General features: G+C 44.9%; 1 protein-coding gene across 3 annotated transcripts in view; it reads right to left on the minus strand.

Annotated features, from left to right (window-relative positions):
* Positions 1 to 26,531, minus strand: part of LOC127637785 (GRAM domain-containing protein 4-like) — a 108,353-nt gene that overhangs the window by 80,349 nt on the left and 1,473 nt on the right. For 2 of the 3 annotated variants that reach the window (XM_052119057.1, XM_052119056.1), the window contains exon 2: positions 18,377 to 18,584. In XM_052119057.1, the coding sequence (XP_051975017.1) occupies positions 18,377 to 18,584 (208 nt within the window). The remainder of the gene's footprint in view (positions 1 to 18,376; positions 18,585 to 26,531) is intronic. The other variant, XM_052119058.1, reaches the window with a different exon arrangement.

Raw genomic sequence — 26,531 nt, forward strand, 5'->3', positions numbered from 1 at the left:
GGAAGGCTCTGGAGGCAGAGCCATAGGAGGCTCGGGAGGCAGAGCCCTGGGAGGCTCGACAGGAGGAGCCCTGGGAGGCTCGAGACTTGAGAGGTGAAGCCCTGGAAGGCTCGAGAGGCTCGAGAGGAGGAGCCCTGGGAGGCTCGAGAGACTTGAGAGGCGAAGCCCTGGAAGGCTCGAGAGGCTCGAGAGGCGGAGCCCTGGGAGGCTCGAGACACTTGAGAGGCGGAGCCCTGGAAGGCTCGAGAGGCTCGAGAGGCGGAGCCCTGGGAGGCTCGAGAGGCGGAGCCCTGGGAGGCTCGGGAGGCGGAGCCCTGGAAGGCTTGAGAGGCAGAGCCCTGGGAGGCTCGAGAGACTCAAGAGGCGGAGCCCTGGGAGGCTCCAGAGACTTGAGAGGAGGAGCCCTGGGAGGCTCGAGGAGCCCTGGGAGGCTCGAGAAGCGGAGCCCTGGGAGGCTCGAGAGGCTCGAGAGGCAGAGCCCTGGGAGGCTCGGGAGGCGGAGCCCTGGGAGGCTCGAGAGGCAGAGCCCTGTGAGGCTCGAGAGGCTTGAGAGGCGGAGCCCTGGAAGGCTCGAGAGGCGGAGCCCTGGAAGACTCGGGAGGCAGCACCCTAGAAGGCTCAGGAGGCGGAGCCCTGGAAGGCTCGAGATGCGCTGGCTCTGGGACGGTCGAGGCTACAGGCACTGGCTCACTGACGTTCGAGGCTACAGGCACTGGCTCACTGACGTTCGAGGCTACAGGTGCTGGCTCATTGACGTTCGGGGCTGCAGGCATTGGCTGGTTGGCCGTGGTTAGCGGAGGCTGGAGAGCAGAGGCCTTTCTTCTCCTCCTCCTCCGGGCGGATGAAGTTGGTAGCGCTGGTTCGTTGACCACGGCAGGCGTGGGGGTTGGCTCACTCACCGTAGCTGGCGAGGAAAGCCCAGAGGCGGGAGCCGGGATCAGGAGAGGTGGCTCCCCGGCAGCGAATTCCCCGAAGATAAGTCCCACATACTCCCGCCAGGTGTAGTCTCCGGTCTCCGGTAACTCCCACCATCGATGTTTTGGTAAGCCGAACCGGTACGCTACCTTCAGGACCTCGTCGTTCCAGCCGGAGTAACTGGAGAAAAAGTGGGTGAACTCCCGCACTGATAAGTCTGCCTCTGTCAGCTCTTTGAGGAACGCTGCTAGATCCACTGTGGGTCGATCGTTCTGTTATGATGTGCAGGTGAGCAGGAAGACAGACAAGGGGCGAGGATCTAAACGCAGCGATACTTTATTAGAATAATAGGGCAACACGAAAACACACGAACAAAGAAAACATCCACGATGGGAAACAGAAAACAAAACACGGAAGAGTTAACAGACGGGGTAATATAGACGGGAAACAGGCATCCACATACATCAACGATCGACAGGGGAATGGAGAACAAACAGGGTTTATATACACTGGAGACATAATGATGACAAACTACAATCAGGTGAGCACAATGACACAAGGTTGGCAGTGATGAAGGCCGGGGATCATGGGAAGTGTAGTTCTTTTAACAAGGACAAGTGAAACCCAGGGCAGACAACAAGGGAATCGTGACACTACCAGTCGATCGCAAAGGCAATGCTGGTAGATCGCACAAAATTTAAATGTACTTTCGTTAAATTTTTATAAAAATAAATAAAATGTCTATCCTTCTTTTAGTTTCTGTCTGACTTGCACTTGACGAGTAAATATTGACCAGGCAAGGTTTTGTTTATTCGGTTGCCATGACAACTAGGTTTGCGCATAAGCGCCTTCCAAGGACTTCTGAAAACAGAGCGGGAAATTGCGATACTACTGCCTGGATTCAATTCAGTGCAAGTCATCAGAATAAGGTAAATGCCCTGGCTATTGTAATCTATTGTGCTGTAGGTGTTTTGGGTTTAGTTTTAAAACTGAATGATATCAACATTGAACATTATTATATTTTTTTTTATTAATTAGAAGATGAATTCCATGTAGGGATACATGTAGTAGTCCCAACAAGCATTTTCTTATTTTAAATGAAACTGTGTTTTTTCAGTTGGTAGATATTATTGAGTTGGTCATTTAAAAGTAGATAATCACACAAAAAAGTGTGGGCACCCCTGACTTACTGAATACTGCACAGAAAACACTGTATACTGCCTACAATGTTTTTACATACTACTGACCTAATACCAAGCAGTATATAGTGTATATGTTTCATTGGAGTGGCTTCCATCTAGGAAATAAATATTGTTGTTTTCCATTTTTCCATAATTTTTGTGATAAAATGTCTAAGTTTGAATAAATCATTAATTAGGATAAGTATTAAAAATCGTGGCTGGATACAGTTTTCAGTGCAGTGTGCTCTGTGGTGTACTACACATTTTGGCAAATGTACTTGTGACAGGGCGGAGGGCGGGGCCGGGTCGTGATTATACACACCCGGTCCATTATCAGGCTAATCAAGCCTCCAAGAGGGATAAAGGCCGACTGCGGATGGTGGTGTGACAGAGAGAGATCATTTACGGCAGTTGAAAGTCATATGTGTGTTTGTGTCTTTTGTTTAAGTTTTTCCTTAAACTATTATTTATATTGTCATGCTGGTTCTCACCTCCTACTTTCCCTTAATCCCCTTTACAGTACTGTAGTAGGTCATCTGGGTACCTCATACATACAGAAAATCTGCATACTGTGCGCAGTGTATACTGAAAACAATAGTAAAAGTAGCATGTTTGCATGCTTTTCCAAACATAGCAATTGTTTGTCTGTGTGTGACAGAGAGAAAGAGAGACTGGGCTATGGCGATCAGCACGTGAGCGATGATGACTCACTCCTCACTGCTTCCCTAACAGCTAAGTACCACCGGTCACAATCTCTGTTAGAAGGCTGTTGCATTCAGCATTAAATCTGCCTGTGATGCAGGAAATAACCAATGCAAACACATGCAAATTCTGTGTTGAGACTCTGGCCAGCCTACCAGCATGTAAATACATGCTTCCAGAAAGCCATCACAGAGGCATGTTGATTTTCATCTCTCAAAATGTGTCATTGCCAAAACAGGTTTATGTTAGGAGCAGTTCAAGGTCTGTACAGAACCATTTAAAATCATCAAACTATCATTTTGATTTATACAGGGCTACATTTCTTTTTATTTTATGTTTTTAAATCAGACCCTTACACACAAGGATAAAAATCAGGTATGCAAGTCAACCATGGGCAGCCGGTCAAAAGCCACTTAAATGTGCACCCCATCAGACATCACACTTGAAAGCATGTAACCGGAATCGGGAGCAGATTCTGATATGAAGGCTGGGGTAAACACACCCACCCATGGTTTTGAAGATTACATGTGAATTTACAGTTCACAGTCACTCCCAGAATTCCCTGCCACACCCTTAAACTGACCTCAAGCCAGCGAGTGCCTTTGGGATTTCTGGCATTTAATCTCGTGACCATATGTGCCAGTTTGATAGGATTACAACTTGAGAGGATAACAAGACGTGACTCTTGCCTCGTAATGAGTATTGTTGCTTATGTCTGATCTCTACACTGTTTCTCTCCTGCTGAAAGTACAGAAAATGTATCTAGCATGCTAGCTTTGTTATCAGCCTAAATTTGAATATATTTCTGTTGTGTCTGGTAGTTTCAGGTAGGTATCAGGTGATTGATTCACAGTTTATTACAACCTGGTCTTGTAGAATCACGTTACTATACCTAAATTTTTGCTAAATTATTTTTATGTGCCTTTTTGTTCACATTGTGACAGTTTCCTGGTGAATTGAACATTAGAGGCTACAACAACCATGATTTTTATTCACTTTCACACAAATTACCAGGAAAACGACAGATTATTTATTTACGTTTATAAACACTTACTTTCGCTCTGTTTCTCGTTCAATGCTATCTTATGAAATTAGAAGACTTTTACTTTAGCGCATGACTTGTAAAGTGATGCATTTTCACATTTGCGTTACATAAAGTAACCAACTACATCTTGCCAATTCCTAATTGTACTGTACTATAGTGCTATAATTGTTTTTGTTTAAATGATTTTTGTTGTTGTTGTTTATCCACTTCAAATTAGGATTGCACCATTTCTAAAACCAAATTTTATCAAAATCTTTCATACAAGAACGTTCACATCCACATCGTTTTCAAATCTGTGGGCATTTTCAAACAGGGATGCGAATTCCTAAACTATCAAATGAAAACAGGAAATCTCAATGTAGTAATTAGTGGGCGTTTCCAAACCAAGATGAGGGTTTCTAAATTATCCAACAAAAGTTGGGAATGTCAATGGTATGAAAACACCCACTGATTGGGAAAAGCCCATTTTTGTTCTGCAGGGACATAAGTCTCTCCAAAGATCTTGCTCTCAGCTACAAACACAGAGAGAGAAGCAATTTGTATCAACACTAGTGAAATTGCTGTGTGAAACGACAAAATAACAGCCAATCGCAAAATATTTTATGTTTAATCTACAGCTATTTAAATCATTTTGGACCAATGAGATTTCACTGTGGATGGGGCTTGCCAGCATGGCTGTCACTCGTGGCTGTCAAAGCTCTTTGGTACAAAAATTAAGATTTACATGGAAGAATATCACAAAGACATGAATGTTTTTTACTACTTGGAAACTTGCAATTCCGATATTCCAGCAGCATGCTAACCCAAATGGAACCACAAAAGTGACTGAAAATTCAGTCTAATGAACCAGAAATTATGTATATTAATATTATATCAATATTATTTCTCACTGGTAGCACACAGGATTCAACTAACATCACAGTTGATTTGAGTTAAGTATGGTGTTAGCATGTTGCTAAGCTAACAATTTGACACTCATAATTTTCTGTATCATGAAATTAGGGCAGATTTCCCGATTCAATTCACAAGCTCTCGATTCGAATCAGAATTTTTTTTTGGATATATTTCAAATATAAAGTTCATTTTGTTTACATATGAAAGCAATTTGACGGTTCTGGATACCAATATTGATGACAAATACTGACTAAATTCTGTAAACATTGCTTTAACATCTCAAGTAATTATTCAAGAAAAGTAAACAGTCAGTATATATTAAGATATTAAGATAAAAGAAAAAATTACAAGAAATAAAACAAATAAAACAATAGAAAAAAAGATACAAATGAGGAAAACAGTGCTGTTTAACAGCAGTATCATGTACATTTCCAGAAAAAATCTGAAATTGAAAAAGTAATGAAATGTAACATAAAACTACTTAAATTACTGGTCTTCACTGTATGATTATACAGTACAGTTAAGTTATTCAGCCATGAGCAGTAAGTGACTTTCATAATGCTGTTTGATTTACAACATACTAGACAGTGTCAGGTCTATTAGGATGAATTTGCACTTAGTCCAATATTTTTGATACAAATACACTTTTTTGTCCTGCTTCTTAAGTTCAATTTAGACATATATGACTAAAGTGATGGGTGTTTACATTAATACCTCACCAAGAATGTCATTTTCACAGAATGCTGAAATATATTTCACCATTTATGTGCAAATCTGCTTTACCATACCAAATGATGCTCTCCATAGATTAAAAAAAGATCATGTGACTTTAAGAATCAATCATGGGATCATTTAAATGAAGATCATGATTAATCTGAAAATCTATTTATTTCTAGCCCTACATTTACCAAAACAAAGCCTTGCATTCATTCCAAACATAGCTTTAACATTATGGACAAAATATGGTCTCTTAAAAGGCAGCATAATTGGTGATGTCAGGAGCATGCCTGTGTTGCCAGCTGAGTTGGCAGCTTTCATGGTTTTGGGACAGAGCCATAGTGACAAAATGAAAGAGTTAGTCACCCTACAGTGTACTAGAGATGTGTGAAAACAATCAGGTCGGAGAATAAACCCACAGGCCTGCCGCTCAACAGCTCATTTTGCACACGGAAGCATGAGAAATTCGGCTCCTCTGCGAGACACTTACGCAACATGATGGCTAATCTAATGTTTCCATCATTATGGGAAAAGACTTAAAATAAACAGAACAGCAAATCACACAGATGGGAAGAGAAACCTCTCAGGGATACAGAACACGGCTCCAACTTGATTATAGCAAGAACTCTTCCATTAAACTATCTGTGAACGAGAAGATAAAAGACTGAAGCTACTGTATATGGTGTCTGATGTAAAAAGCATGGTAAAGTGCATTAAAGGATAATATGGAGATTTATTTAACAAGCCACTAAAATATCATTTGACTCTCGATGGATGTACTGTTACATCATCTTCAACAGCGAAGAACTTAGGAGTTATATTTGATACCAATCTGTCCTTTGAAAACCTAATTACCAATGTTTGTAGAACAGCATTCTTCCACCTCTAAAACTAATTCATGCGTTCATGACCTCAAGACTAGATTATTGTAATGCATTAATGGGAGGATGTCCAGCAAGATCTATTCCAAAACCTAGTCAGCTGTCTTTGTGTCTATTGTCTACACAGGCATCCTAACAGAACAGTGTACACAAATATTTGGTAAAATATTGCACTTTTAATTAGATTGGACACATAATAATTTTCAGTATTGAAAGAAACACAAGTATATTTATAGTCAATATTTCTCTCGACTTGTGTTGACCTATTGCTAAGCTAACAACGTGATATCATTTCTCCTGAGAGAGAGCACTTGTTTTAAAATGAAGGGAAGAAATTGGAACACCCAATATGGCAGTTGGTGAAAAGGAATCCCCGTGTTACGAATTAGCAGGGACAACGAGGGAGACAAGGTTGAGGATCCAAACGCAGTATATTTATTAATTAAACAAACACAAAGGAACACCCGCGATGGGGAAATAAACATGAACAGAGCACAAGGGCAGGAAACACAGAGCAGGCTTACAACATAAACTAACATTCATAACAACAAACAACGATCGACAGTGACTGAACGAAAAGGCTGGGTATAAATACAAGAAGGGACCAATGAACAAACAGAACTCAAAATAACATGATAAGGTGATGAACAGAAACCAATGAGAAACTAACGAGGACAGGTGAGAACAATGAACAATGAACACGATGGCTAACAAGACTATGGAGGTACAGAAGGTTCAAAAGTGAAAACTATGGAGTGACGAAAGTATCAAAATGGAAGACAAAGGGGAAACAGAAAAACAGGACAAGGTCATACGTTACATAGCCCCCCATCTAAGGATCGGATCCCAGACGATCCAAACCAAAAAACAAAACCCAAGACAAAAACCATAGAAACACACAATGAAGGCACCGGGGGCAGACAGGCAGTCCAGGGGGGCAATGAGGGGCAGAAGGAATCCAAGGGGGCACAGAGGGCAGGCAGGAAGTCCAAGGGGGGCAACAAGGGGAAATTAAACAGTCCACGGGGGCACAAAGGGAAAGGAGACAGTACACGGGGCCAATTAGGCAGTCCCGGGGGGCACAGAGGGACCGGTTCAGGGGGCCTGGGAGGTGGCCATCGGACAGGGACGGGTCCAAGAGGCCTGGGGGGCAGCCTCAGGATAGGGACAGGTCCCGGGGGCGAAACTGAGAAGGGCTCTGGAAGCTCAGGAGGCGGAGCTGAGGGAGGCTCTGGAAGCTCAGGAGGCGGAGCTGAGGGAGGCTCTGGAGGCTCAGGAGGCAGAGCTGAGGGAGGCTCTGGAGGCTCAGGAGGCAGAGCTGAGGGAGGCTCTGGAAGCTCAGGGAGTGGAGCTGGGGGAGGCTCTGGAAGCTCAGGAGGCGGAGCTGAGGGAGGCTCTGGGCGGAGCTGAGGGAGGCTCTGGAAGCTCAGGAGGCGGAGCTGAGGGAGGCTCTGGAGGCTCAGGAGGCGGAGCTGAGGGAGGCTCTGGAAGCTCAGGAGGCGGAGCTGATGGAGGTGGCGCCGTAGGAGGCTCCAGAGGCGGAGGCCTGGAAGGCTCTGGAGGTGAAGCCGAGGGAGGCTCAGGAGGTGGAGCCGAGGAAGGTGGCGCCGTAGGGGCCTTTAGAGGCGGAGCCGTAGGAGGCTCGGGAGGCGGAGCTCTAGAAGGTTCTGGAGTCTCTGGGAGCAGAGCCATAGGAGGCTCTGGAGACGGAGCCATAGGAGGCTCGGGGAGTAGAGCCGTAGGAGGCGGAGCCGAGGAAGGCCTAGGAGGCGGAGCCGAGGGAGGCTCGGGAGTCTCTGGAGGCAGAGCTGTAGGAGGCTCGGGAGGCGGAGCCGTAGGAGGCTCGGGAGGCGGAGCTCTAGAAGGTTCTGGAGTCTCTGGGAGCAGAGCCATAGGAGGCTCTGGAGACGGAGCCATAGGAGGCTCGGGGAGTAGAGCCGTAGGAGGCGGAGCCGAGGAAGGCCTAGGAGGCGGAGCCGAGGGAGGCTCGGGAGTCTCTGGAGGCAGAGCTGTAGGAGGCTCTGGAGGCGGAGCCGTAGGAGGCTCGGGGAGAAGAGCCCTAGGAGGCTCGGGAGGCGGAGCCATGGAAGACTTGAGAGACTTGAGGGGTGGAGCCCGGGGAGGCTCGAGAGACTTGGGAGGTGGAACCCTGGGAGGCTCGGGGGAAGGGGCTCTGGAAAGCTCGGGAGGCGGAGCTCTGGAAAGCTCGGAGGGCGGAGCTCTGGAAAGCTCGGGAGGCGGAGCTCTGGAAAGCTCGGGAGGCGGAGCTCTGGAAAGCTCGGGAGGCGGAGCTCTGGAAAGCTCGGGAGGCTTGAGGGGCGAAGCCCTAGAAGGCTTGAGAGGCTTGAGGGGCGGAGCCCTAGAAGGCTTGAGAGGTGGAGTCCTGGAAGACTCGGTAGGTGGGGCTCTGGAAAGCCCGGAAGGCAGAGCTCTGGAAAGCTCGGAAGGCGAAGCTCTGGAAAGCTCGGGGGGTGCTGGCTCTTGGACGGTCATGGCTACTGGCACTGGCTCTTGGACGGTCATGGCTACTGGCACTGGCTCTTGGACTGTCATGGCTGCCGGCACTGGCTCTTGGACTGTCATGGCTGCCGGCACTGGCTCTTGGACGGTCACGGCTACTGGCGCTGGCCCTTGGACGGTCGAGGCTTCAGGTGCTGGCTCAGGGGCGGTCGAGGCTACAGGCACTGGCTCTTGGACGGTCATGGCTACTGGCACTGGCTCTTGGACGGTCATGGCTACTGGCACTGGCTCTTGGACGGTCATGGCTACCGGCACTGGCTCTTGGACGGTCATGGCTGCCGGCACTGGCTCTTGGACGGTCACGGCTACTGGCGCTGGCTCTTGGATGGTCGAGGTTTCAGGCGCTGGCTCAGGGACGGTCGAGGCTTCAGGCGCTGGCTCAGGGATGGTCGAGGCTACAGGCACTGGCTCAGGGACGGTCGAGGCTACAGGCACTGGCTCAGGGACGGTCGAGGCTATAGGCACTGGCTCATTGATGCTTGAGGCTACCGGCGCTGGCTCACTGACGTCTGAGGCATCAGGCTCTGGCTGGTTGGCCGCGGCATGCGTGGGCGCAGGCTCGCTCACCGTGACATGCGTAGGCTCTGGCTCGCTCACGGTGACAGGCGAGGGGTCTGGCTCACAGACCGGGGCAGGCGTGGGCCGGGAGGCGGAAGCCCGTCTTCTCCTCCTCCTCCGGGCAGACGAGGTTGACCGTGTGGGTTCTGGGGAAGTGGCTGGCGTGGGGGTTTGCTCGCTGACATGTGGAGCTGGTGTGACTGGGAGCGCCAGGGATGGCTGAAGGGTCTCCCCTGTGGGTGGTGAGGTAAAGTCCTCCTCAGCAACGCCCACGGTTAACGGCGATCCGCCGACCCGCAAAGTCACCTCTATGAAGCTGCAGAGGGACCACTCGTGCGTTGCCGGTGGTAACCGCTCCCTCAGTGAGGCGTTCAGATTGCCCCTGAAGAAGCTCACCAGGATTGGTTCGGGAAGTCAGAGGCGCTTGCCAGGGAAGGAAGTCCTGGATGTGGTCTTCCAAAGGGCGGTCCCCTGCTTGAGGCTAAGGAGCCGATAATTGGCTGAATAGGCTGCTGGATCCATGTGTGGTCGATCGTTCTGTTACGAATTAGCAGGGACAACGAGGGAGACAAGGTTGAGGATCCAAACGCAGTATATTTATTAATTAAACAAACACAAAGGAACACCCGCGATGGGGAAATAAACATGAACAGAGCACAAGGGCAGGAATCACAGAGCAGGCTTACAACATAAACTAACATTCATAACAACAAACAAGGATCGACAGTGACTGAACGAAAAGGCTGGGTATAAATACAAGAAGGGACCAATGAACAAACAGAACTCAAAATAACATGATAAGGTGATGAACAGAAACCAATGAGAAACTAACGATGACAGGTGAGAACAATGAACAATGAACACGATGGCTAACAAGACTATGGAGGTACAGAAGGTTCAAAAGTGAAAACTATGGAGTGACGAAAGTATCAAAATGGAAGACAAAGGGGAAACAGAAAAACAGGACAAGGTCATACGTTACACCCCGCCTTACAGGTAAAAGAGCCAACCACTTTTCAGATACAGACATCACCTGTCAGTAAACTTGAAAAAGGGCTTGCAGTGTTAGTTGTACCAACCTGAAAAATATAATTTTTTTAGCATGATCGGAGGTAAAGCAGCACAGTTTTTCATACAATTGTTGTCCGATTTTACAGCTGATTTAAATAATGTTCTTTGATCGTAATCTTGACCAACAGTTTTGAAGATTTCCCCATTTAAGTATATATATTAGCTGTACTTTTATGCTGCTTGTAAATAGCTGAATGGAAGTGTTCCCAAGATAACCCAAATGGACTGACTTGAAAGGGACTTTGGTAATACTCTAATGAGCCTAAAAATACATAACAGACAAATATTGGGTAAAATCTACCATTTAAATATTGAACTTTTACTGATACTTCTCAGTATTGAATGAAACAGGAGGATATTTATAGGAAGTATATTTCTTTCAACTCGTGTTGGCTTTAGCATGTTGCTAAGCTAACAGCGTGATAATCTAATGAGTCTAAAAATACATTGAGTATAAATAAATATTGGGTAAAATAGTACTTTTTTAAAAAATTGAACCTTTAATTCTTTCCAGTATTAAACAAAATAGAAGTTTATTATAATCAATATTTCTTTCGACAGAATTAACGCGTTAAAGGTGCTATGTGTAATATTTTTACTGTACTAAATAATAAAATCACCATAATATGTCATTGGAGAATTTGGAAAAATGCTAAGTTGAAATACTGGCTTCTCAGATAGCAATGCTACAGCCATTATATTCTACATTGAAGTTTCCATTCCAGGCCAGAATTTCTGTTTATGTTTTGGCCTGTGTGATCCCGCCCACTGCCCACTCACCAATAGTATTTAGACACTGCTGGGTGTGCCAGATTTGAACAAGTTTGCAGGCAAACAACACTGCATGCTGCAGCCATGGAAGCCAGCAAATGAACTGGATTCCACCTAACCTAAAAAGTCTAAAAACCACCACGACCAGATTCGTAGAAAAACAAGGATAAATATTGGAGATGACTTTGGAAGATGAAGACAGCTTAAAGCCCAGAAATCCTTTAAAACATTCTGGCAACCCACATGAGCTTTGAGTCTTGGGCGGGGCAGACAACGGTCCAAAATGTAGAATTTATAATGCAGTACCCATTTTAAACGCATAGTACGTAATTATAAACACCATGGGACCACGCAGCCATCATACCACTCAGGGAGGAGATGCATTCTGTCTCCTAGAGGTGAATGTAGTTTGGTGCGAAAAATGCAAATCAATCCCAGAACAACAGCAAAATACTTGTGAAGATGCTGGAGGAAACAGGTATACAAGTATCTATATCCAGAGTAAAACAAGTCCTATATCGACATAACCCGAAAGGCTGCTCAGCAAGAAAGATGCCACTGCTCCAAAACCACCATAAAAAAAGCCAGTCTTCTGTTTGCAAGTGCACATGGGTGCAAAGATCTTATGTTTTGGAGAAATGTCCTCTGGTCTGATGAAACAAAAATTGAACTGTTTGGCCATAATGACCGTCATTATGTTTGAAGGAAAAAGGTTGAGGCTTGCAAATCGAAGAACACCATCCCAACCATGAAGCATGGGGGTGGCAGCATCATGTTGTGGGGGTGCTTTGCTGCAGGAGGGAAGGAAAATGATGTGGAAAAAGAAACAACATCCCAAGATATCAGCCAGGGAGTTAAAGCTTGTCATTTAAATGTATTTGGCTACAGTGTATGTACACCTCTGACTTTAACTGTTTAATCTGGTTTTGATACGTGCAATACTGCCTTCAAATTCATACAAAACAAGTTATTTTCGAGGGCAGCATAACGTTGATGCCAACCTTGTAGAACAGCATTCGTATTAAGAGCCATGCCTAAGATGCTTTAAAATAATGTCTAGGTAGGCTGCTCACTAGGTTTTGGAACAGAACTTCTATAACACATGTACTGTATACAGCTAAACTATAGAACAGGGTTTCACAAATGAAGGTTCTTGAGGGAACTTCATTAACAGAATTATAAAAACATTGACAGATCATTTTAAATGTGCACTCAGTAATATTTTGAAGTATATCGAAGTGGCTTACGTTGGCTTGCACTGACACCTAGTTACCTGGATGCTGCATCATTCAAACACAGTACTGCACTTTTCAGTTACTAATGCCATTATAGAACTTCACCATGCACAGTAGGCCAAAATCTATTTAAATATGAATGAAAGTGTCCAATAAAAGGGCAGTTACTGAAATTAAGCAAGTATTATTCAGCTGTTGACCGGTAGATCGAGAGCTTTGCCTTTCGGCTCAGCTCTCTTTTCGTGACAACGGTGCGATAGAGCGAGTGCAATACCGCCCCTGCTGCCCCGACTCTCCGGCCAACCTCCCGCTCCATTGTCCCCTCACTCGTGAACAAGACCCCGAGGTACTTGAACTCCTTCACTTGGGGCAAAACTTCATTCCCTACCTGGAGTACGCACTCCATCGGTTTCCTGCTGAGAACCATGGCCTCAGATTTAGAGGTGCTAATCCTCATCCCAGCTGCTTCACACTCGACTGCCAAGCGATCCAGTGAGAGCTGAAGGTCACGGACCGATGATGACATGAAGACAACATCATCTGCAAAAAGCAGCGATGAGATCCCCAGCCCACCGAACCGCACACCTTCCCCACCCGACTACGCCTCGATATCCTGTCCATGAATATCACAAACAGGATTGGTGACAAAGCGCAGCCTTGGCGGAGACCAACCCCACATGGAATGAACTCGACTTTGTGCCGAGGACCGGACACAGCCCTCGCTTTGGACGTACAGGGATTGGATCAGCCCTAAGAAGGGACCCCCCACCCCGTACTCCGCAGCACCTCCCACAGTCTCTCCGGGGGACCCGGTCATACGCCTTCTCCAGATCCACAAAACACATGTAGACCGGATGGGCATACTCCCAGGCCCCCTCCAGGATCCTTGCGAGAGTAAAGATCTGGTCCGTCGTTCCACGGCCAGGACGAAAACCACATTGTTCCTCTTCAATCTGAGGTTCGACAGTCGGCCGAACCCTCCTCTCCAGCACCTTGGAGTAAACTTTACCAGGGAGGCTGAGAAGTGTGATACCCCTGTAGTTGGCACACACTCTCTGATCCCCCTTTTGGAAGAGGGGAACCACCACCCCGTTCTGCCACTCCTTACGCACTGTCCCAGATTTCCACGCAATGTTGAAGAGGCGTGTCATCCATGACACCCCCTCCACATCCAGAGCTTTCAGCATTTCTGGTCGGATCTCATCAATCCCGGGGCTTTGCCACTCGCGGAGTTGTTTGACTACCTCAGTGACCTCCCCAAGGGAAATAGAATCTGATCCCCATCATCCTCCGGCTCTGCCTCTACCATAGAGGGCGTGTTGGGATTTAGGAGTTCTTCAAAGTGTTCCTTCCACCGCCCAATAACCTCCTCGGTTGAGGTCAACAGCGTCCCATCTTTGCTGTATACAGCTTGAATGGTTCCCCGTTGCGGACGGTTTTCCAGAAGCACTTTGGTGCGGACCAAAAGTCCTTCTCCATGGCTTCTCCGAACTTTTCCCACTCCCACTGCTTTGCCTCCCTCACGGCCGAGGCCGCAGCCCTTTGGGCCTGTCGGTACCTTGCAACTGCCTCCGGAGACCTCCGGGACAACAATTCATGGCAAAAACACTTGAAAGGGCAGTTTTCAATCAGATCTCCGCCTATCTCTCACAGAACAAGCTGCTGGATGACAATCAGTCGGGCTTCAAAAGTGGACACTCCACTGAGACTGCCCTGCTGTCTGTCATCGAGTCGCTGAGACAGGCGAGAGCTGAATCGAGATCATCTGTTCTGATTTTGCTGGACCTTTCTGCTGCCTTTGACACAGTCAACCATCAGATCCTACTCTCCACCCTCTCTAAACTGGGTATCACTGGAACTGTGCTTGACTGGTTCAACTCTTATCTCTCAGAAAGGTCCTTTGAGGTAGCATGGAGAGGGAAGTATCCAAGCCACACAAGTTACTTACTGGGGTACCTCAGGGATCAGTGCTTGGGCCACTTCTCTTCTCCATATACACAACATCACTGGGACCCATCATCCAGTCACATGGTTTCTCTTACCACTGCTACGCTGATGACACGCAACTCTACTTGTCTTTCCAGCCCAACGACACCACAGTGACCGTTCGAATCGCTGCCTGTCTGGCAGACATCTCGGCCTGGATGAAGGAACACCACCTTCAACTCAACCCTGCCAAGACCGAACTCCTTGTCTTTCCAGCCAACCCGGCTGTTGAACACAACATCACCGTGCAGCTGGGTCCAACTACAGTTTCGCCTTCCAAAACGGTCAGAAATCTAGGGGTAACCATTGATGATGAGCTAAATTTCACAGACCACATTTCAAAAACTGCAAGATCTTGTAGATTTACACTCTACAATATCAGGAAGATAAGACCCTTCCTCTCTGTACATGCCACACAACTGCTCGTTCAGTCCCTTGTCATAACTAGACTGGACTACTGTAACGCTCTCATTGCAGGCCTTCCTGCATGTGCTATTAGACCTCTCCAAATGATCCAGAATGCAGCAGCACGTCTGGTCTTTAATGAACCTAAGAGAGCACATGTTACACCACTCTTTGTCTCTCTCCACTGGCTGCCGGTTCATGCCCGTTTTAAATTCAAGGCCCTGATGCTGGCATATAAAACAGTCACTGGGTCTGCTCCAGCATACCTTAAAACATTTATGCAGAGCTACGTTCCCACCAGAAGCCTGCGGTCGGCTAAGGAACGTCGCCTTGTCGTACCAAAACAAAGAGGCACCAAAACACTTTCCCGGACTTTCAGTTTCATCATACCACGGTGGTGGAATGACCTTCCCAACTCAATCCGGAAGCTAACTCACTCTCTATCTTCAAAAACGGCTAAAAACACATCTTTTCCAAAAGCACTTAACCGGTCAATAAAAAAAAAAAAAAAAAAAAAAAAAAATATATATATATTTACATTTCTTGTTGCACTTAAATCTGTTTTGTATACTATTATGATGATAGTGAAACTTTGTAATATGGCACTTTTTTTGTACCACTGTCTCCCTAAGATGATTCGCTGATGTTCTTCCTCTTTTGTAAGTCGCTTTGGATAAAAGCGTCTGCCAAATGAATAAATGTAAATAAATGTAACAAATCCCGGAAGGCCTCTTTCTTCAGTCGGACGGCTTCCCTGACCACCAGTGTCCACCACGGTGTTCGAGGGTTACCACCCCTTGCGGCACCTAAAACCTTGAGGCCGCAGCTCTCCACCGCGGCTTCGGCAATGGAAGCTTTGAACATTGCCCACTCCGGTTCAATGTCCCCAACCTCCACAGGGATGCCTGAAAAGCTCCGCCGGAGGTGTGATTTGAAGATCTCGCGGACAGGGACCTCCTCCAAACGTTCCCAGTTCACCCGCACTACTCGCTTGGGCTTCCCAGGTCTGTCCAGAGTCTTTCCCCACCCCCTGACCCAACTCACCACCAGATGGTGATCGGTTGACAGCTCTGCCCCTCTCTTTACCCGAGTGTCCATAACATATATCCTCAGATCCGACGACACGATTACAAAATCGATCATCGACCTTCGGCCTAGGGTGCTCTGGTACCACGTACACTTATGAGCATCCTTATGTTCGAACATGGTGTTTTTTATAGATAATCCATCACTAGCACAGAAATCCAATAACAAACATCCACTTGAGTTCAGATCAGGGAGGCCGTTCCTCCCAATCACGCCTTTCCAGGTGTCCCTGTCATTTCCCACGTGTGCGTTGAAGTCACCCAGCATCACTATGGAGTCCCCTACTGGGGCCCTATTCAGACCCTGAATGGCCCTATTCCATTCAGGGTCTCCAAGAAGGCCGAATACTCTGAACTGCTGTTCGGTGCATATGCACAGACAACAGTCAGAGATTTCCCCCCCACAACCCGTAGGCATAGGGAGGTGACCCTCTCGTCCACTGGGGTAAACTCCAACGTAGTGGCGCTCAGCCGGGGACTCGTGAGTATCCCCACACCCGCCCATCGCCTCACACCCTGGGAAACTCCAGAGAAGAATAGAGTCCATCCCCTATCCAGGAGTACGGATCCAGAGCCAAAACTGTGCGTTGATGTAAGCCCCACCAGATCCAACTGGTAACGCTCCACCTCCCTCACTAGTTCCGGCTCCTTCCCCCCCACTGAGGTAACATTCCACGTCCCCAGAGCAAGCCTTTGCTGCCCGGGTCTGGTCCATCGAGGCCCACGGCCTTCACTGCCGCCCATATGGCAGCGCACCCGACTCCTGCGGTTCCTCCAATGGGTGGTGGGCCCAAGGGATGTAGAGGGGGGTTCCACGCTGCTTCTTCGGGCTGTGCCCGGCCGGGCTCCGTGACAAGCCCGGCCACCAGGCGCTCGCCGACGAGCCCTCCATCTGGGCCTGGCTCCAGACAGGGGCCCCGGGCTTCCTCCGGGCAGGGTAACTCCTCCTCTTGCCGTTTTATCCATGAGTCATTTTGAACCATTCTTAGTCTGGCCCCTCACCTGAGACCACTTTGCCTTGGGAGACCCTACCAGGAGCACATGGCTCCAGACAACACAACCCTCAGGATCATAAGGGCACACAAACCTCTCCACCACGATAAGGTGCTGGTTCCCAGAGAGGCTCAATTGATTGATTGATTGATCTACCGGTCAATTTTTGTTCCTACCCTCACCTATGGTCAAGAAGGTTGGGTCATGACCGAAAGAACTAGGTCGCGAGTACAAGCGGCCGAAATGGGCTTCCTCAGAAGGGTGGCGGGCTTCTCCCTTAGAGATAGGGTGAGGAGCTCAGTCATCCGTGAGGAGCTCGGAGTAGAGCCGCTGCTCCTTTGCGTTGAAAGGAGTCAGTTGAGGTGGTTTGGGCATCTGGTAAGGCTGCCCCCTGGCCGCCTCCCTAGGGAGGTGTTTCAGGCACGTCCAGCTGGGAGGAGGCCTCGGGGAAGACCCAGGACTAGGTGGAGAGATTACATCTCCACACTGGCCTGGGAACACCTCGGGGTCGCACAGTCAGAGCTGGTTAATGTGGCTCGGGATAGGGAAGTTTGGGGCCCCCTGCTGGAGCAGCTGCCCCCGCGACCCGACTTCGGATAAGCGGTTGAAGATGGATGGATGGATGGATATTCAGCTGTTCATGTGATGCTAACATGACTGCCCCCATGAGGTGCCTCTGTAGAATAAAAGAGCTTTTATTAGGTTACTGATATGACTGAACTCTTCACCTCACATAAGAGCTCATGATTTTATACATATGTTTCACATACAATTCAAAGAGGAAAAAAATTACTGAGTGAACCTTCCAAAGTCTGTCGTCTGTCATTTTACAAATAAAAAAACAAGAAATTAAACCAAGCACCTACATTTTCCTTTTACAACCTTGTGTCTATGGCTTCACTCTTTCCCTGCATGTGTTGAGTATGTGTGCGTATGTGTGTGTGTGTGAGAGAGAGAGAGAGAGAGAGAGAGAGAGAGAGTGTGTGCTCTCATGCAAATGATGGTGAGAATATTGCACTTTTTCATGCTGAAGTAAATTACACGCTACTCTCCATTCAATGTCATGACATAACATAATTACTTTTATTATCAGCAACACAATCATGTTTTTAAATGACCTTCTTTAACCTGACATTGTTTGCTCTGTAGTCCTGAAAAGCAATATGTGACAGCTGTGCCACCTTGGGCATGTCCCCTCACACCAGGTTATTTTGTTTGCTACAGCCCTGGCTTTTTTACTTCAATGAAAATTAATTTTTAATTACTGAAAATGTAAATAATGGCTATACCATATAAATATATAAATGTACTTCCAAGTATTCGTTACGTCAAAGGTGTTCAGCTGACTCCTTTGTACCTGACCAATATGAATTAACATAGTAGTCAAATTAAATATGAAGAGTTGGCAATGACTTACAGGATCTCTTTGCTCATCATTGTCTCGTATTGAAGGTCGAGGTCTCACCAGCATGTCATCACTACATTCAGTGTCCGAGCCTGTGGGGGATTCGGGTAGATCCATGAAATCATCTCGCTTTGGACCACGGAATCGTATTTTGTCCAGCCTCTTTAGCATGTTCAAAAACGCAGCTTTAGGCTTTACCTTAACATTGTGTATGGCAGTCCTGCGGAAACAAAAAAGTAGAACAAAGTTTTAGGGCTTAAAATGACCGAACTTTACAGGTAGAACTAACACTGAGAGAACACCGGTGTTACTCTGCCAACCTGCCGGAGAAATATGAGTTTAATTCCATTTAATTTAATTACATTTTAAGACATTTTAATGAATAATTAACAGCCTGAAACTGTTATAATGAATGAAAAACGCAAAATGGAAAGACAGGATTAGGGATGCTCCGATCGTTCGGCCACTGATCGGTATCAGCAAATATTCATGTCCTATGACTCAATCGCTGATCGGTAATTTTGCTGATTGCATACGCCGATCGCCCATGTCGCAAAAGACGCGCAGCTCCTTTAAGACCACAACACCGTTCCAGTATTCCCAACACTCCGTGATTCCATGACACTGCTGTAAGACAACAAACGTGATACAGCGGTTAAGAACGAGGAAGTGGGAGAGGTATGGCGAATATGAAGTTTGTGTACTGTATGGTTAACGTGGTGTTTCAGACATGACAAAGCAACGGGAAAACAGCGCGAGATGAAACTGTCTTTATTATCGTTCATGGCAGCAGCTTCGCAGTCTCCGCCAGACATTGGCATCTCAGTAATAACGCAAGTTACAAGATGTGGTGTCATTCAAACATCTTTATTAAACATCTCCCAATTAAACAGCATTAACAATAGTAGCACCTAGATGTCTAGAAACATCCGCTCTGCTTTCCTTTCATCTCTTGCCCTCATGACATGAGAGAGAGCGCAGGTTACACCTAATTAAAGTTCAAGCAGGAACAAGTGAGAATGGAACTATTAATAAAATCATCCAACTAAATGAAAGGCAGGGAAGGAATTTATAAATAGAATTATTATTTTTACAATATTAAGATACCACAATATAATGAAATAAATTGAATGCAAAAATAAAATAACGAATAATAATAATTAGATGAGTGCCATGTATGGATTTTCCCCATAGAGCTTACGATTAAATATTTGGCCATGTCACTTCTTTTGTAAACAGGTTTTAAATAATTCATCATTATCTGGGGTTTCAAATATTGCACAATTTGTACAGAATAAATGGCTTTTGTAATGTGTTCCAGATTGTTCACATGCAATGAGTTTTGAAGTTTAGGAACCCAGCTGAATTATTGATTACTTTAAAAAGCAATGTGTAATGACCCTGGCAGCACAGCAACATTGGTTCAAATAATGGTATGAGTTTGGAGTGAGACTATCTGTTTGTCGAAACCAATGGAAGACATGCCGAGTGTTCAGGAAACCTGTTTGAAAATCACAATTTTGCTATTCTTTCTTGTAACACCTTTCATGATGCAATAGTGACACAGTATATTTGAAATTAAAACTCATAAGCACACAACCATGCAATGTTTCCTGATGCATTAGATCAGGGATTACCTCTCAGTTATTATTATTATTATTATTATTATTATTATTATTGTGAAATGTTCAATCATATCTGGCTGTTATTTTGATTTTAATGGTGTGAGAGCTGATAAAGTCTCTAGTCACAAGTTAAAACTTAATGTGTCCACACACATAACCCACAGATACTGCCCACACCTCTGCATGACTAACCATCACTTACATTTCCTGATTCACTTCTAACTGAACACCACATCATGACTCAACGGCAAACGGACATTGATATATGTGAGACAGATAGTGTATTCGGTCCATTCATGATAAAGGGATAGTTCACCCAAAAATGAAAAATCTCTCATTTATTCACCCTCGTGCCATCCCAGATGTGTATGGCTTTCTTCCTTCTGCTGAACACAAAGTAAGATTTTTAGAAGAATATCTCAGCTCTATAGGTCCATACAATGCAAGTGGCTAGGACTTTGTAGGTCCAAAAAGCATGTAAGGGCAGCATGAAAGTCCATATGACTCCAGTGGTTAATCCATACAACTCCAGTGGTTAAATCTATATCTTCAGAAGTGATATGATAGGTGTGGGTGAGAAACAGATCAATATTATGTCCTTTTTACTACAAAACTCTTCTTTTTTTTTATAGACTTTATAGCAAAAACAACTTAAACACTGATCTGTTTCTCACTCACATCCATCATATCGCTTCTGAATATATGGATTTAATCACTGGAGTATATATAATTTCTGGCCACCATTCACTTGCATTGTATGAACCTACAGAGCGGAGTTATTCTTCTAAAAATCTATGTTTGTGTTTCATTCACATCTGGGATGGCATGAGGGTTTGTAAATGATGAAAGAATATTTACAATATTTACATTTGTGTGAACTATCCATTTAAATCAATGATATAAATCACACTAACATACTGTACAAATACGAAAATTACTGGAGTTCTGCATAAATCAATCAGAGTTCAGAACTACAGGTGCAGCCTACATACACTCCCACAGCAGGAATTCTTATCAAGGATTTTATGTATTCAATGTATGTATTCAACGAATGAATAGAACATAGGATAAATTTATCAATTATTCAGTAGATGAATGAATCAATGGACAATCAATCAATAAATCAGTATGCCAATTAATAACCCAATAAATATATAAATAACCCAACAGATAAATAAATCAACTGATCAACAGACTAATTAAAAAACGGATCGGTATATAATAAATTGATTAATGAATCAACGGATAAGTGAATTAACGGATCAACAGTTCGGTGAATCAATAGACCAATGATACATTGGAACAACTAATACATGGATCAATGAATCATTGGACTGATTAACAAATGGAATGATATATAAATGGATAATTGAATGAACAGATAAGTGAGTCAACGGATCATAAAATCTGTGAAAGAATTGATCTATGATTCAGTGGATGAAAGAATTGTTGGAACAATTAATGAATAGATCCATGAAACAGTAGACTAATTAAAAATGGATCAATGATTCAACAAAAAAATTAATCAATGGAACAACAGATTAATCAATGAATCAGTGACTCAGGAGATAGAAAATAGATGGATCAATATATAATGGATCAATAAATCAGTAGGCAAATAAAAAGAATTATGGATATAAAAAATGGATCAATGAATCATCAGATAAATTATTAAATGGATCAACAGATCAGTGAATCAACGGATCAATGATTCAGTGTATGGAGGAATCAGTGGAACAATTAATCAATGGATCCATGAATCGGTAAACAAAAAAAAATTGATGGATATATAATATATGGAAGTGGATTAACAAATCAATGTAACAATTAATAAATGGTTCAATTGATCAGTAGACTAACTAATAAACAGGTCAATATATGAATGGATCAATGAATCATCAGGTAAATTAATCAACATATCAACAGATAGGTGAATCAATGGATCAATGATTCAGCAGATCAAAGAAACAATGGAACAAGTAATCAATGGATCAATGAATCAGTACATAAAAAAATTTATGGATTTATATATATATGTATATATGTATACATACAGACCGATCAGCAACAACATTATCTGAGTTACAGTAGAATGGCCAGACTAGTTCAAACCAGTCTGGCCATTCTCTGTTGACCTCTCTCATCAACAAGACATTTCAGTCCACAGAACTGCCGCTCACTGGATGCTTTTAGCACCATTCTGAGTAAATTCTGGAGACTGTTGTGTGTGAAAATCCCAGCAGATCAACAGCTACAGAAATACTCAAACCAGCCTGTCTGGCACCAACAATCATCCATGTGATTATCTAATCAGTCAATCATGTGGCAGCAGTGCAGTGTATAAAATCATGCAGATACAGGTCAGGAGCTTTAGTTAATGTTCACTTCAACCATTAGAATGGGGGAAAATGTGATCTCAGTGATTTGGACCGTGGCATGTTTATTGGTGCCAGATGGGATTTTCACACACAACAGTCTCCAGAATGGTGCTAAAAACAAAACTTGTTGTGAGCTGCAGTTATGTGGATGGAAATGCCTTGTTGATGAGAGAGGTCAACAGAGAATGGCCATACTGGTTTGAACTAGACAAAGTCTACTGTAACTCAGATAACCACTCTGTACAATTGTAGTCTCTGTTCACAAAGATGGTGCCACAGACGGCCGCATCGGTGTGTGTGTGCACGTTGTTTTGTTTTGTGTTTTAACTCTGTTTTTTGTGACGTCCCTGGAGCTCTTTCACCAGAGACGAGCACGTGAACATCAGCGGAACAACACCAGAGGACTTATTTCCTACTTTTCTTCTCCCTACACTGGAAATTTTGGATATTCTGGTCAAAGGTGCGCTCACCTTTGCTCCCGAAGGAGAGGGAAATGGGCTGGTGCACTTGTGCGTCTTCGCCAGCGAGGATTACGCACACCGTTCCTGGGAATATTTCTCTCTAACGTGCGTTCACTGCCCAACAAACTGGAGGAATTACAACTGCTGTTGGGGAAAAACAGGGACTTATCTTCATCTACTGTTTTGTGCTTCACGGAGACGTGGCTTTGTAGATTAATACCAGACTCTGCGCTGCAGCTGACAGGCTTCCAAATGTACAGAGTGGACAGAGACACAGAATTTTCCGGCAAAACTAAAGATGGAGGAATCTGTTTTTACATCAACAGCGGTTGGTGCAACGATGTGACAGTGATCCAGCAGCACTGTTCTCCTGACCTGGGATCTTTCATAATAAACTGTAAGCCTTTTTATTCACCCCGTGAGTTTGCTTCATTCATTCTGGTCTGTGTTTACATCCCACCGCGGGCCAACGTGCAGGTCGCACAGCGCATGCTCGCCGACCAGATACTTTGTGTGGAGCGGACCGACCTGGACTTTTTAGTTATTGTCCTTGGTGACTTTAACAAAGGAAACCTCACTCATGAACTCCCTAAATTCAGTCAGTTTATTAAAGACCCAACCAGAGAGGATCACTGTTACACCACAGTCAGGAATGCTTATCATGCCATCCCCCGTGCTGCAGTGGGACACTCTGACCACGTCATGGTCCACCTGATTCCTGCGTACAGGTAGAAACTAAAGCTCTGCAAACCTGTAGTGAGGACATCAAGGAAGTGGACCACTGAGGCTGTGGAGGATCTCCAGACATGTTTTGACTCTACTGACTGGGACGTGTTCAGGACTGCTACAAACAGTCTGGATGAGTTACAACAATGACAAACCCTGGTTTACAACCAAACTCAGAAGGTTAAAGTTTGATAAGGAAGAGGCCTTCAGGAGTAGGGACAAAGACAGATTTAAAGAGGCGAAGTACAAGTTTAGCAAGGCAGTGAAAGAGGCTAAATGACAGTACTCTGAGAAGCTCCAACACCAGCTCTCAGCCAACGACTCTGCGTCTGTCTGGAAAGGGCTCAGGCAAATCACCAACTACAAGCCTAAAGCCTCCCAGGCATCAACGACCGACGCCTAGCCAACGACCTGAACGAGTTCTACTGCCGCTTTGAAAGACAAAGGGATAGTCCTGTAACCGTTCCCCATGACACCTCCCAACAAAGGGACAGTCCTGAAACCATCCCCCACGACACCTTCCAACAGCTCCAGCTGAACATCAGCTCCCTCATCAAGAAAGCACAACAGAGGATGTACTTCCTGCGGCAGAAATTCAACCTGCCAAAGACAATGATGGTGCACTTCTACACAGCCATCATCGAGTCCATCCTCACATCCTCCATCACTATCTGGTACGCTGTTACTACTGCCAAGGACAAGGGCAGACTGCAGCGTGTCATCCGGTCTGCAGAGAAAGTGATTGGCTGCAATCTGCCGCCGCTCCAGGACCCTGAAGCGTGCTGGAAAGATTGTGGCTGATCACTCCCACCCCAGCCACAATCTGTTTGAGACACTCCTCTCTGGCAGAAGGCTGAGGTCCATCAGGACAAAAACCTTATGCCACAAGAACAGTTTCTTCCCATCCGCCACTAGCCTTATCAACAAGGCCCGGTACACACCCTGACACTCTCTAGACTCCACCTCTGGCTCTACATGCCTCTGTACTTACTCTGCTGTACTGCTCGCTTTTATTTTTATTCTTACTTTTAATATATACTGTGTGGATATATTTATATTGCTTATATTTTAATACTTAACGGGTTGACGCTGTTTTGGCGGCACGAGGGGGACCTACACAATATTAAGCAGGTGGTTTTAATGTTGTGCCTGGTCGTTTATATATACAGTGCATCCGGAAAGTATTCACAGCGCTTCACTTTTTCCACATTTTGTTATGTTACAGCTGTATTCCAAAATGTATTAAATTCATTATTTTCTTCAAAATTCTACAAACAATACCCCATAATGACAAAGTGAAAGAAGTTTGTTTGAAATCTTTGCAAATTTATAAAAAATAAAAAAAAACAACAAAATCACATGTACATAAGTATTCACAGCCTTTGCTCAATACTTTGTTGAATGAAGCACCTTTGGCACCAATTACAGCCTAAAGTCTTTTTGTGTATGATACTACAAGCTTGGCATGCCTATTTTTGCGCAGTTTCTCCCATTCTTCTTTGCAGGACCTCTCAAGCTCCATCAGGTTGGACGGGGAGAGTCGGCGCACAGCCATTTTCAGATCTCTCCAGAGATGTTCAATCAGGTTCAAGTATGGGCTCTGGCTGGGCAACACAAGGACATTCACAGAATTGTCCCGTAACAACTCCTTTGTTATCTTGACTGTGTGCTTAGGGTTGTTTTCCTATTGGAAGATGAACCTTCGCCCCAGTCTGAGGTCCAGAGCGCTCTGGAGCAGGTTTTCATCAAGGATGTCTCTGTACATTGCTGCATTCATCTTTCCCTCGATCCTGACTAGTCTCCCAGTTCCTGCTGCTGAAAAACATTCCCACAGCATGATGCTGCCACCACCATGCTTCACTTTAGGGATGGTATTGGCCAGGGAATGAGCGGTGCCTGGTTTACTCCAGACATGACGCTTGCCATTCAGGCCAAAGATTTCAATCTTTGTTTCATCAGACCAGAGATGGTTGTTCTTCAGGAAGGTTCTCCTCTCTCCACAGAGAAATGCTGGAGCTCTGTCAAAGTGACCATCGGGTTCTTGGTCACCTCCCTGACTAAGGCCCTTCTCCCCCGATCGCTCAGTTTGGCCAGCTCTAGGAAGAGTTTGGTGCTTCCAAACTTCTTCCATTTACAGATGATGGAAGCCACTGCGCTCATTGGGACCTTCAATGCTGCAGAAATGTTTCTGTACCCTTCCCCAGATCTGTGCCTCGATACAATCCTGTCTCGGAGCTCTACAGACAATTCCTTGTACTTCATGTCTTGGTTTGTGCTCTGACATGCACTGTTAACTGTGGGACCTTATATAGACAGGTGTGTGCCTTTCCACATCATGTCCAATCAACTGAATTTACCACAGGTGGACTCCAATCAAGTTGTAGAAACATCTCAAGGATGATCAGTGTAAACAGGATGCACCTGAGCTCAATTCTGAGTGTCATGGCAAAGGCTGTGAATACTTATGTACATGTGATTTTTTTTTTCTTTTTAAATAAATTAATAAATTTGCAAAGATTACAAACAAACTTATTTCACGTTGTCATTATGGGATATTGTTTGTAGAATTTTAGAAAAATATTTAATTGAATCCATTTTGGAATATGGCTGTTGTCATTATGGGATATGTAGAATTTTGAGAAAAATAATGAATTGAATCCATTTTGGAATATGGCTGTAACATAACAAAATATGCAAAAAGTGAAGCGCTGTGAATACTTTCCGGATGCACTGTATATATATATATATATATATATATATATATTAGTGGATCAATGGAATAATTAATCTGTGACTCGGTAGACTAAATAATTTAAGGATCGACATAAAAATGGAACAATGGATCAACAGATTAATGAACGGATCAACACACCTATTCGTGACCGTCCACGCAACATATCTAACAAATGTAGCCACATTCACTTCGTCATATGTGTCATTTCAGCAGACAGAGAGAGAGAGAGTGTTTGTGTGTCAA

Source organism: Xyrauchen texanus, chromosome 45 (genome assembly GCF_025860055.1).
Source record: "Xyrauchen texanus isolate HMW12.3.18 chromosome 45, RBS_HiC_50CHRs, whole genome shotgun sequence".
NCBI classification, from domain to species: Eukaryota; Metazoa; Chordata; class Actinopteri; order Cypriniformes; family Catostomidae; genus Xyrauchen; species Xyrauchen texanus.